General features: G+C 43.9%; 1 protein-coding gene across 2 annotated transcripts; it reads right to left on the reverse strand.

The window, feature by feature from the left end:
• Positions 1-6,057: 6,057 nt before the first annotated feature.
• LOC141051803 (uncharacterized) lies at positions 6,058-13,563 on the reverse strand. Of its 2 annotated transcripts, none has more exons than XM_073548836.1 (2): positions 13,474-13,563; positions 6,058-8,069 (listed from the first exon to the last, which is right to left on the reverse strand). In XM_073548836.1, the coding sequence occupies exon 2, from the start codon at positions 7,993-7,995 to the stop codon at positions 6,655-6,657; it is 1,341 nt and encodes a 446-aa protein (XP_073404937.1). In that variant the 5' UTR covers positions 7,996-8,069; positions 13,474-13,563; the 3' UTR covers positions 6,058-6,654. The 2 variants fall into 2 exon arrangements, with proteins under 2 accessions (XP_073404937.1, XP_073404938.1); XM_073548837.1 differs by having other exon boundaries at positions 6,058-8,066; positions 13,474-13,547.
• Positions 13,564-13,771: the final 208 nt, after the last annotated feature.

The following is a 13,771-nucleotide window of genomic DNA, read 5'->3' on the forward strand; positions in this document are numbered from 1 at the left end:
GGCTCGATATCAGCAATGCAAGTCTATGGGTCTGTGAAAAAAAGGACAGCACCCATGATATCCGATCTTCACGGACTGTCAGGAAGGAGAAGGTGGAGAAGAAACACTGATGACGCTCCGACCAAACTCTGATCAGCCCCGCGCCATTTCTCGTCTGAATGAACCCTAAGGAGTGGAGATTCTCCCATGGAAATTCGAGTATGGAAAAAGATATTAGAGAAAGGAACTTCCTAAAAAAAATAATAATAATCAATGCCATCCATTGAAATTTAAGTATTTCAGGCTATGAAAAAAGCAATAAAAACGTGAAAAGTATGAGCCCCGATTCATTATTGCATTTGCACCTTTTCTCCAGTTTCTGCTTTTTTCCCTTTATTTTTCTTACTTGCGCCTCGTTCTTCTTTTAAACTTTAATTTTTTTGTAAGTTTTTTTTTTACCGTAGATTTGTTTTTCAGATTTTTTTTCTGTATGTTCATCAATGCGGGCGAGGTTTATTTTTTTTTATCTGAACTATGAATTACGACTTTCTAAAAAATGGCTAATTTTTTACTCATTCTCCCCTCCCCCCCCTAAAATAATTTTATGTACATCTGGAATTTTTTTTTGCCACAAGTTTTGCAACTTTCTTTTTTTTTTTTTTGCAGAACATGTAAAAAAAAGGTAAAGTAAAATACGGAAGTCTTTTTTAACTTTATTTTTTTATTTTGCGCAAAAATTCATGAATCGCATGGCAATTAGGAAGATTTTAGTTGGAAAAAACTAACGGACGGCACAATGTACGAAAAAGGAGTTAAAAAAAAAAAAGCACAAATGAGGAAAGGTTCGTTTGTGCTTACGAGGATGCACATGTCAGATTTTTTTTTTTATTTAGTCCGGGGTCACACTTGCGAATGTGATGCGAGAAACCCGCCGCATCAATACCCGGCACTCGGGACCGGAGTGTGTGGCTCCATGTATTTCTATGCCACATAATACGCTGCTTGTATGGTGTCCTGCTTCAGCGATCACCTGATCAGGGGTGTAATTGTCACACAGCGCCTCCACAGCATAAATGAAGAATTGCAGTTTTCATTGAAGCGTATGGACTATCAGTGTAATGCGGAACATACCGGGTCCTCCAGAACGAGAGACGTTATTTATGGCTACTCCACAGACCTAATAAAAAGACCCCCGTTATTTATTAGGATATATAAAAATGGGTTTCCGGTACACGAGAATGAAAACTAAATCCTCTCCCATTCATGATCGAATTATAATAAAACCGTAACATGATTAGTTATCTGCCCCTTATTACAGCCGGGACATTTACATGCCATCGTCACAAGTTCGGCAAAACGAAGATTTTCTCGATGTGCGGGCTGCACTCATGGAAAGGATGAGATCCGGAGAGTATAAGCAAGGTTTTCTATTCTCTCCAATACTTTTCGGCGACTTTCTCAAGGTAAGAACCCCAAACATTTATTTCTCCTTGAGTAAGGCACTGAAACGCGTTGGTAAAGTATAAAACCTCGCTTCTACTCTGAGGATCTCATTCTATCCATGAGTGCAGCCGACACATTGTGATATGTCCGCTTTGCTAAACTGCTATCTGGCCAATACTCTCCTCCAGCCACGGGGCTGCAGCTACAGCACATGTTGTTATTTCCTTATACAACCCCTACAGGTGAGTGTTACCATCATCCTCACCCTCATCTTCTTTCTAAGGCTGGAGTCACACACAAGGTAGAAAAATACAGACCGTATTTTACGGCCGTAATACGCATAAATGGTCCCTAAATAGTGCGCCACATGTCATCCGCTGTCAGGGTGTGGCCTCGTATTTTTCTCATGTAGGCATCCGTATGTAATCCGTATGTAACCCGTATAGCGTTTTTTTCTCTCAGGCTTGCAAAACGGACATATAATGGAGCCCAATGACAGGTTTTCAAATCCAAACAAAAGAATAAATCTAGACACATAGAATACATACAGTGCCTACAAGTAGTATTCAACCCCCTGCAGATTTAGCAGGTTTGATAAGGCCTGTTTCACACTTACGTTTTTTCAAATCCGTCAAAATCCGTTGTTTTCCGTAAAAAAACGGATCCGCCATTTTTTGCAGGATCCGTTTTTTTTGTCCCATAGACTTCCATTACGGTTACCGCGGATCCGTCAAAAAAACGGACCCGTTTTTAAAAAAACGGATCCGTTTGCATCAGTTTCCGTCAAAAAAACGGAAACGGATCCGTTTGGCGGACACAAAAACGGAAGTGTGAAACAGGCCTTAGATGCAAATAAGTTAGAGCCTTCAAACTTCACACAAGAGCAGGATTTATTAACAGATGCATAAATCTTACAAACCAAAAAGTTATGTTGCTCAGTTAAATTTTAATAAATTTTAAACATAAAAGTGTGGGTCAATTATTATTCAACCCCTAGGTTTAATATTTTGTGGAATAACCCTTGTTTGCAATTACAGCTAATAATCGTCTTTTATAAGACCTGATCAGGCCGGCACAGGCCTCTGGAGTTATCTTGGCCCACTCCTCCATGCAGATCTTCTCCAAGTTATCTAGGTTCTTTGGGTGTCTCATGTGGACTTTAATCTTGAGCTCCTTCCACAAGTTTTCAATTGGGTTAAGGTCAGGAGACTGACTAGGCCACTCCAACACCTTGATTTTTTGCCTCTTGAACCAGGCCTTGGTTTTGTTGGCTGTGTGCTTTGGGTCGTTGTCTTGTTGGAAGATGAAATGACGACCCATCTTAAGATCCTTGATGGAGGAGCGGAGGTTCTTGGCCAAAATCTCCAGGTAGGCCGTGCTATCCATCTTCCCATGGATGTGGACCAGATGGCCAGGCCCCTTTGCTGAGAAACAGCCCCACAGCATGATGCTGCCACCACCATGCTTGACTGTAGGGATGGTATTCTTGGGGTCGTATGCAGTGCCATCCAGTCTCCAAACGTCACGTGTGTGGTTGGCACCAAAGATCTCGATCTTGGTCTCATCAGACCAGAGAACCTTGAACCAGTCTGTCTCAGAGTCCTCCAAGTGATCATGAGCAAACTGTAGACGAGCCTTGACATGACACTTTGAAAGTAAAGGTACCTTACGGGCTCGTCTGGAATGGAGACCATTGCGGTGGAGTACGTTACTTATGGTATTGACTGAAACCAATGTCCCCACTGCCATGAGATCTTCCCGGAGCTCCTTCCTTGTTGTCCTTGGGTTAGCCTTGACTCTTCGGACAAGCCTGGCCTCGGCACGGGAGGAAACTTTCAAAGCCTGTCCAGGCCGTGGAAGGCTAACAGTAGTTCCATAAGCCTTCCACTCCCGGATGATGCTCCCAACAAACCATTTAATTTCATGTGTTTTTTTTTAATATGTCCCTGACTAATAATTAGATGAGGGTTTGTGTGCAAAATTTGGGAGGTGTAAAAGTTAATTTAAGGGGTTAATTCGTTGTAAAAAAGATGCGTGGGCTCCCGCTGCAATTTGTCAGCCATAGAGGTAAAGCAGGTGAGTGAGGGCAGACTTTAATAGCCATGAGAGGGACCATTGTTTCCCCCCCCCCTGGCTACAAAAATCTGCCCCCAGACACCCTAGAAATGGCGCATCTATAAGATGTGCCAATTCTGGCACTTATCCTCTCTATTTCCATTGCCCTGTAGCGGTGGCGAATGGGTTAATATAACAAAGGGTTAATGTCACCATTCAATTGTAAGGTGACATTAAGCCGATTAATAATGGAGAGGTGTCAATAAGACACTGATCCATTATTAACCCTATACTAAGGGTTAAAAATCACACACAGACATTAATTAAAAAATCTTTAAATTAAATAAATACACCAAGTTTTTGACAAATTTTTATTAGTCTGGTAATCCAAAATAAAACCATGACCTGCAACAAAAATAACATAAAAAATCACCAATATCCTTACCTCTCCGCTGTTCAGTCATGTCCCATGCTGAAATCCATCAGAAGGGGTTAAATAGTTTACAATGAGGACCGCTGCTAATGCGACCAGCCTCACTGTAATCTACTACAAAATGAATTGATTCAGCTCGGCACAGCCTCAATGGCTGCCCGTAGATGAACTAATTACCGTGGGAAAGTTTCTGACTTTTTTCCCCAGTCATTAGTTCATTCACAGATCAGCCCGAGACTCCTGCTGATGTCACTGAGGCTGCGGGGAGTCCCCAGCTGGTCAGTGAATAAACTAATGACCTTGGGAAAAAAGTCAGAAACTTTCCCACGGTAATTAGTTCATCTACAGGCAGCCATTGAGGCTGCACAGAGCTGAATCAATTAATTTTGTAGTAGATTACAGTGAGGCTGGTCGCATTAGCACCGGTCCTCATTGTAAACTATTTAACCCCTTCTGATGGATTGCAGCATGGGACATGACTGAACAGCGGAGAGGTAAGGATATTGGTGATTTTTTATGTTATTTTTGTTGCAGGTCATGGTTTTATTTTGGATTACCAGACTAATAAAATTTGTCAAAAACTTGGTGTATTTATTTCATTAAAATACTTTTTAATTAATGTCTGCGTGGTTTTTAACCCTTTCTTAGTATAGGTATCGGTGTCATATTGACACCTCTCCATTATTAATCGGCTTAATGTCACCCTACAATCGAACGGTGACATTAACCCTTTGTAATATTAACCCATCTGCCACCGCTACAGGGCAATGGGAATAGAGAGGATAAGTGCCAGAATTGGCGCATCTTATAGATGCGCCACTTCTGGGGTGTCTGGGGGCAGATTTTTGTAGCCGGGGGGGGGGGGGGGCAAAAACAATGGTCCCTCTCATGGCTATTAAAATCTGCCCTCACTCAACTGCTTTAACTCTCTGGTTGACAAATTACAGCGGGAACCCACGCATTTTTTTTTACAACTAATTAACCCCTCAAATTAACACCTACACCTCCCAGATTTTGCACACAAACCCTCATCTAATTATTAGTCAGGGACATATAAAAAAAAACATGAAATTAAATGCTTTACTGAATGTAAACCATGTGTCATTTCATGTCGGGTTGGGGAATGATTTGACAGAAGTTGGCAATTGAATTAGCGGCTATTCTGCTATGAAGAACTCTGTGAAATATAAATATATAAATATATATGTGTCTCAATGACGTGTATATATATATATATATATATATATATATATATATACACTGTATATACTCGAGTATAAGCCGACCCGAGTATAAGCCGACCCCCCTAATTTTGCCACAAAAAACTGGAACTTATTGACTCGAGTATAAGCCTAGGGTGAGAAATGCTCCATAGATTGTTCCCCCATATGGTGTCCCCATAAGAAGCTCCATAGATTGTTCCCCCATATGCTGCCCCATAAGAAGCTCCATAGATTGTTCCCCCATATGCTGACCCCAGAAGAAGCTCCAGATTATTCCCCCATATGCTGCCCCCATAAGAAGCTCCATAGATTGTTCCCCCCATATGCTGAGCCCAGAAGCTCCAGATTATTCCCCCATATGCTGCCCCCATAAGAAGCTCCTTAGATTATTCCCCCATATGCTGCCCCCATGCTGCTGCTGCTGCATGTAAAAATAGAAAAAATGACATACTCACCTCTCCGTCGCTGGGTGTCAGATACTCACCTGTCCTGCGTCCATGGCTGCTCACCGCTATCTGCCACGTCATCAGTCAGTGACATTCAGACTGCAGGGGGCGCGGAGCGCACTAACCACGTCACCGCGCCCTCTGCTGTCTGAAGTCACTGACCGATGACAGACAGCAGCAAGCAGCCATGGACGCAGGACAGGTGAGTATCGCTATACTTACCCGTCCTGACGCTGTGTCTTGAGCCCCCAGCTTCTCCGCGCTCTCTCTTCCTGCCTTCAGCGGTCATGTGGTACTGCTCATTAAAACTCATGAATATGCGCATATTCATGAGTTTTAATGAGCGGCACCACGTGACCGCTGAAGGCAGGAAGAGAGAGTACGGGGAGAAGCTGGGGGCTCAAGACACAGCGTCAGGACGGGTAAGTATGACCTGACACCCCCGCCCCCCCTCCCCCTCTGACCCCCTTTATATATGACTCGAATATAAGACGAGAGGGGGACTTTCAGCCCAATTTTTTGGGCTGAAAATCTCGGCTTATATTCGAATATATATATATATATGTATTCTATGTGTCTAGATTTATTCTTTCGTTTCTTTATTAAACCTGTCAGTGTGAGTGTACTGTATAGTGCACTGAATTGCCGGCTTTTCTAAAAGACACTGGGTGCGTATTTCTCGCAAGTCACACTTGTGGTCCGTGTGTAATGTGTATTTTTAGCGCACCCAAAGACTTGCATTGGCGTACTACGGGCGTAGTACGCTGACAATCGCAGCATGCTGCGATTGGCATGTATCGTAAAATACACGCAAGAAAAATATGGCTGACGGGAGCTACCCCATAGAGAATTATTGGTCCGTGTGCAATGCGTTTTTTAATCGCCTCTCACTCGTCCGTATTCCTCTCTAGTGTGACGCAGGCCTTACGGTACTGCCCTATCAGTGAGCCTTTGTCCCATCCAGATCTTCCCATCTTCAAAAGTTTGAGATTCTTAAATGTCATCAAAGTAATGGCCTGACATTTTCCCAGACAGACCTTCAGCATGTACGACCTAGTTTTGGAAGAGTCCGGAATCAAGAACAGTCTTGCCCCGTGGATTGACGCTGGGCTTTACAATGAACCCTTTTGTGCACCATCAGTGAAAACCACAGTATGAAGCTTTTCCCACATTCACACTGGTAAGGCTTTTCTCCAAAGTCCTCAAAGTGGACATCGCTGTCACCGTCCAGGTCATCGACGAGAAGCTCCTGCGTCTTGTGCGTTCTCTGGTGTCTGTACAGGTGTGACGAGCAGGTGTAACTTTTACCGCACTCACATTTGTAAGGTTTCTCCAGATTACTGTCTCTAGCCCGAGAACTTGAGTTTGCAGAGACGCCTTGGTGAGTCCTCTGATGACGGTAGAGATGAGAACTAGATGTGTAGCTTTTCCCACACGTGCACACGTATGGTTTGACCTTCCCTTGGGAGTCCATTTTGGGATCCTCCACAGAGTCACCTCCGTGTTTTTCTATCTTTACCTTCTGTAGGGTGTGGGTCTTCTGGTGTTGGGTCATATGTGACCTCCTGCTAAACGCCTTTCCACAATCACATATGTAAGTTGTGGCACTTTTGGTAGCTCCTTCTAAGTGAGATCTCTGATGTCTGTAGAGATGAGAGCTACACGTGTAACGCTTCCCACAAGCGCAGAGATAAGGCTTCAATCGAGTTACTTCAGGGTCAGACTCAAGGCTGGCCAAGGAACCAACTTGGCATGTCTTCTGATGTCTGTTGAGATGAGAAATGGTGGTGTAGCTCTTCCCACAAACACATGGAAAAGATTTTTCACTTGTGACCTTCACTTCATCAGGTTCTCCAACACCACGATCACTACTCATCCCATTATTCCCTATGTGAGTTTGAGGATGTCTGTAGAGATGAAAGCAGCTGGAGTAGCTTTTACCACACACAAAGGTGGACGACATTGACTTTTGGTTTTCCGATTGTTTAGTACCTTTGGTCTCTTCGGGTTTTTCTTCTTGGCTACCTTTTTCTTCTTTTATAGTTTTCTGAAGTCCAGTCTTCACTGGTGTATGGTTCGGTTCAATAAACAAACCCTCGCGGTTTTCTTCAGGACTATCATCAGCTTTATCGAAGGCTGTTGACGGATCTTCTATGGTTTCATTGACAACACATCCGGAGCTTTCCTTCCTAATACAGTTTGTATCACCCCAAGTGAAATTTTTTTTAGTTCCGCTAGACTCTCCGTTACTTTTGCTTCCATGGTCAGTTTTACAAACGTTGTCCTCATTGGGACACTTCCCACTGCAAATGGTGGAGAATGCGGGCAATGTGGAATCATTGGATTTTGACTTCTTTAATTCAGTCGACGTTCTTAGGGAAGTTTCTATGGAAGATCTTTTCCTTGCTTTTTCCATGGACTTCTTACTTATACAATCTTGCTGTTCTCCAACTTAGCAGAACCTCAACTAGACTGGATGATCAGGATCTGCTGGATAGAAACACAAATATACAAATTATCACCCCAACATTATATTTTATAGGTATTACAGACTGGTGTGAAATAAGCCACTGCTTACATTTGTGCCTCTCCAAGATTCTGAGAGCTGTAGTGCTCCCACACGTGAAACACGTAAAGGAATATTCCTGTCGCCAAAGCATATGCATGGCTTCTGGGTTGAAAATAATTTTTGTCATTGAATGTCATTACAAATTTTGCACCGTTTGGCTTTTACAGACTCTTTGTTTATGTTGGCTGCAGAATGAGTTAACTGAGAACTCCGCCAGTGAGCTCCATCTGAGTTTATATATCTTTTTCTGAACTACTCCATGTTGATTTATGACCACATCAAAGTTAAATTTAACAGTTGGGCTCACAAATCAGCCGAGAGGAACTCAGAAAAAGTCAGCCAAAAAAGTTACAAACTCTCCTGTCAGAACGAGCTCGCTGGCAGGTTCTCAATCTGCAGTAACAGCGAAACGCAGGGGCAATAGAATTAAAACCGTCAAACATTTTTAATGAAAACTAATTACAAGACTAATTTTTAGCTCCAAATACATCTCGTGATCCTGAGAACGGGGCTATTTAACGCTGAGATAGTAATGACTGTGCATTTATGGCTGCTGCCAAATCGATAAGTCGTCAGCTTCCCTAAAGTCTTAAACCATGTTCACACAGTTGCTTTTTTTTTGTTTGTTTTTTTAGGAGCAGATCAGCTCCAAACTCTTCATAAAATGCTTGGAAATCTCATCCTACTTATGGAAAATCCACTGTGCTGTTCACCTCAATATCGATATGATGAACGGTTTCTCAATCCTATGGTGAAACAGTCTGCGGTACCACAAGAATTGATTACAAGCGCTTCTCACAAAATTAGAATATCATGAAAAAGTGAATTTATTTCAGTTCTTCAATACAAAAAGTGAAACTCACATATTCTATAGAGTCATTACAGAGTGATCTATTTCACGTGTTTATTTCTGTTAATGTTGGTGATTATGGCTTACAGCCAATGAAAACCCAAAAGTCATTATCTCAGTAAATTAGAAAAATTAACAAAAAAACACCTGCAAAGGCTTCCTAAGTGTTTATAAAGGTTCCTTAGTCTGTTTCAGTAGCTGCACAATCATGGGGAAGACTGCTGACCTGACAGATGTCCAGAAGGCAGTCACTGACACACTCCACAAGGAGGGTAAGCCACAAAAGGTCAGAAGCTGGCTGTTCCCAGAGTGCTGTATCCAAGCAGATTAATGGAAAGTTGAATGGAAGGAAAAAGTGTGGTAGAAAAAGGTGCACAAGCAGCCGGGATAACCGCAGCCTTGAAAGGATTGGTAAGAAAAGGCCATTCAAAAATTTGGGGGAGATTCACAAGGAGTGGACTGCTGCTGGAGTCATTGCTTCAAGAGCCACCACACACAGATGTATCCAGGACATGGGCTACAGGTGTCACATTCCTTGTGTCTAGTCACTCATGACCAATAGACACCGCCAGAAGCGTCTTACCTGGGCCAAGGAGAAAAAGAACTGGACTGTTGTCAGTGGTCCAAGGTGTTGTTTTCAGATGAAAGTAAATTTTGCATTTCATTTGGAAGTCAAGGTCCCAGAGTCTGGAGGAAGAGTGGAGAGGCCACAATCCAAGCTGCTGGAGGTCTAGTGTGAAGTTTCCACAATCAGTGATGGTTTGGGGAGCAATGTCATCTGCTGGTGTAGGTCCACTGTGTTTTATCAAGACAGAGTCAGTGCAGCCGTCTAGTAGGAAATTTTAGAGCACTTCATGCTTCCCTCTGCCGACAAGCTTATTGGAGATGGAAATGTCATTCTCCAGCAGGACTTGGCACCTGTCCACACTGCCAAAAGTACCAATACCTGATTTACAACAACAGTATCACTGTGCTTGATTGGCCAGCAAACTCGCCTGACCGTAACCCCATAGAGAATCTATGGGGTATTGTCAAGAGGAAGATGAGAGACACCAGACCCAACAATGCAGACGAGCTGAAGGCTACTATCAAAGCAACCTGGGCTTCCATAACACCTCAGCAGTGCCACAGGCTGATCGCCTCCATGCCACGCCGCATTGATGCAGTAACTGATGCAAAAGGAGCCCCGACCAAGTATTGAGTGCATTTACTGAACATACATTTCAGTAGGCCAACATTTCTGATTTTAAAATCATTTTTCAAACTGGTGTTATAAAGTATTCTAATTTACTGAGATAATGACTTTTGGGTTTTCATTGGCTGTAAGCCATAATCATCAACACTAACAGAAATAAACAGGTGAAATAGATCACTCTGTGTGTAATGACTGTATAATATAGGAGTTTCACTTTCTGTATTGAAGAACTGAAATAAATTAACTTTTTGATGATATTCTAATTTTGGGAGAAGCTCTTGTACATCACAATCCACCTCATGACATTGGTGTAGGCAAATTTTTTTTTTTTTTTTTTACTTTTCTGTATCGTTTATGTCATAGAGAAAAATTCAAATCCCTCAGACTTCTCCAGGGAGAGTACATATCACCATCACATTGACACTATGGGACTAATTATAACTGAGGTAGAGGAAAACTAATTAAATCAGGGGAAGTAGAAAGAGCTGACACATCTACGTCATTTGAAGCAGGGACCTCCTGCAGTGACCAGGTAACTGCAGCAGAGAAATGCATTGAGGAACAGACAGGAAGCCTGAGATCTGTTTACACAGAGGTGGGGAAGTATCTTTCCTAGGAATAGTGCTTCCTCTCATCAAAGAAACTTCTTAGACTTTTTGTCTCCGATGTCCAGATAGGAATATTGGGGTTTTGCATCTATCCAATATTTATGGGATATAGAGTAGCAAAGGGACAAAAATAACTCACTTACATATCACTGTAAAGCCGGTAGAACCCCTTACACTTAATAATTGTCCGATAAATGATGCTCTACATGTCATATATCATCTCTATCAAAAGGTAAAATCGCAATGGGAAATGTGATGACAATATCTATCGCCAGGGGCAGATATCCTGAAAGCTCGGGATCTCATAAAATTCTGAAGGGCTGAGCACATCCCACAACCAGCTCCTACATGAGTTCATCAAGGAAAGTTATGTGGGCACAACTTGGAGGGCCGCACAGCCCTCCATGTACTAGCCAGAGGTAGCCTGACTGCCATTAGGTACTGAGATGAGATCCTCAGACCCCTTGTGAGACCATATGCTGGTGCAGTTGGTCCTGGGTTCCTTCTGATGCAGGCCAATGCCAGACCTCATGTGGCTGAAGTGTCAGCAGTTCCTGCATGATGAAGGCATTGAAGCTATGGACTGGCCCGCCCATTTCCCAGACCTGAAACCAATTGAGCACACCATGTCTCGTTCCATCCACCAATGCCACATTGCACCACAGACTGTCCAGTAGTGACTGATGCTTTAATCCATGTCTGGCAGGAGATCCCGTAGGAGAACATCCGCTGCCTCATCAGGAGCATGCCCAGGCATTGTAGGGAGATCATCCAGGCACGTGGAGGCCACACACAATACTGAGCATCATTTCCTTGTCTTGAAGCATTTCCGCTGAAGTTGGATTAGCCTGTAATTTGATTTTCCACTTTGATTTTGAGTATCATTCCAAATCCAGTCCTCCATGGGATATTCATTTTGATTTACTGCAACTACTACTGACTACTGCAACCTCCTGCTCTGTGGCCTCCCCTCTAACACTCTGGCACCCCTCTAATCTATTCTTATCTTCACTGCCCAACTAATTCACCTGTCCCTCCGCTATTCCCCAGCCTCCCCCTCTATCAATCCCTGCACTGGCTCCTCATTACCCAAAAACTCCAGTTCAAAACCCTAACCATGACATACAAAGCCATCCACAACCTGAGTCCTCCAAACATCTGTGACCTTGTTTCCCGGTACTTACCTGTACGCAACCTCCGATCCTCACAAGATCTCCTTCTCTTCTCCCCTCTTATCTCCTCTTCCCACGATCGCATACAAGACTTCTCCCGCGCATCCCCCTTACTCTGGAACTCTCTGCCGCAACATATCAGACTCTCGCCTACCAACCTTCAAAAAGACCCTGAAGACCTACCTCTTCTGACAAGCCTTCAAACTGCAGTAACCACTGATCCACCAAACCGCTGCACGATCAGCTCTACCCTTGCCTACTGTATCCTCACCCATCCCTTGTAGATTGTGAGCCCTCGCGGGCAGGGTCCTCTCTCCTCCTGTAACAGTCGTGACTTGTAGTAAGATTACTGTACTTGTATGTATTATGTATACCCCTCCTCACATGTAAAGCCCCATGGAATAAATGGTGCCATAATAATTTACATTGATCAATTTATGTTGATCAATTTATGTTTTATTGTTCTCAACACATTCCACTATGTAATGAATAAAGACTTGCAACTGAAATATTTCGTTCAGTGATACCTAGGATGTGGGATTTTAGTGCTCACTTTTTTTGAGCAGTGTATATATATTCCATGAGTTGGAATCGGAGGTGTATATACCATACGCTCACTGAGCGTTCCCTGATAACTGGGCTAGTAGTGGAAGCAGCCGCGGCCTCGTCCATGTCTCATCAGTCAATTGCGTAATTGTCCCGACGACTGGAGGCAGCGGAGTTGCGTCTCTTTGAAAAACTAGTGGCAGCGGTGGGATGTGTGTGACCCCCGGCTGTTATCCATGACAGAGTTGATGCAGAGTGTGAGCACACAACTTCTTAGTGATGTTCCTGAAGCATCTTCTTTGGGCGTTTTAGTGACCATTCTTTGTAACAAATATACAATATATATATACACACTGGTCACTTCTTTTAGCTGCTTTATGAAAACAGATGGACCATAACATGAACGTCCCTAGACGTGCGCAGTGAATACCGCGCATAGTGGGTGCCGCGAATACTGTGTGTAGTGGGTGCTATGTGCCGCCACCTGGTGCACCAGAACCTCCACCACTACGGGGTTACCGCGTTCTGATGCGTCTGATGGAGAATTATCACATTTGGTCCGGCAGCAAAGACGACGGTTGGGCACCCGCACACGGCAGCCAATCACATCGCAGTGACCTGAGTGGTGGTATTTCTTTATGGTGGTCTTCAGCCCGCACCACCGGATTAATAATAAGCCATTCCTATGCCCCAATGTATACCACCTGCATACAGGGGGCGGCTGTCGGAACATGCTGGCAGTTGTAGTCCTGCATCAAACAGCCAGATACAAGTCACATGATCTGCTTTAAACGTTGCATTGATTATCTGGCAATTCCTTATTGTAATGCGATAGGCGTGGTGGAAATCTGGACCTCACCAGCACAGGCACTACTAGTCTCAGCATTACCAGCCTGAGCTGTGAATAATAATCCGGAGTCCCGCTTCGCACATGCCCCAGCCCCCACCACTCACCGGTGTCCCGGGGCCCCAGCAGCTGCCTTCTCTCGGCCGGGGATGTACGCACTGCGCCGCTTACCGTCTAGGTACCAGATGACAGCCTAGCTGCCCTGTGATTGGCTACTTCTGCTCCATTGACATCGCTCAGCATATCAGATTTCAGGGAGACGATGCAGACGGAGAGATGTGAGCCAATCACAGGGCTGCTTGTAAGATTGAAGGGATGCGCGCGATGAAGCTCAGGCAATGCATGATGGGAGGTGTAGTTCTCGGTGTGGTGGTTGTGTGTGTATGGCTGGCAAGCACCTGCTGC

The sequence above is a fragment of the Dendrobates tinctorius genome, unplaced genomic scaffold, assembly GCF_039654945.1.
Source record: "Dendrobates tinctorius isolate UK_male_01 unplaced genomic scaffold, ASM3965494v1 ptg000158l, whole genome shotgun sequence".
Lineage (NCBI taxonomy): Eukaryota > Metazoa > Chordata > Amphibia > Anura > Dendrobatidae > Dendrobates > Dendrobates tinctorius.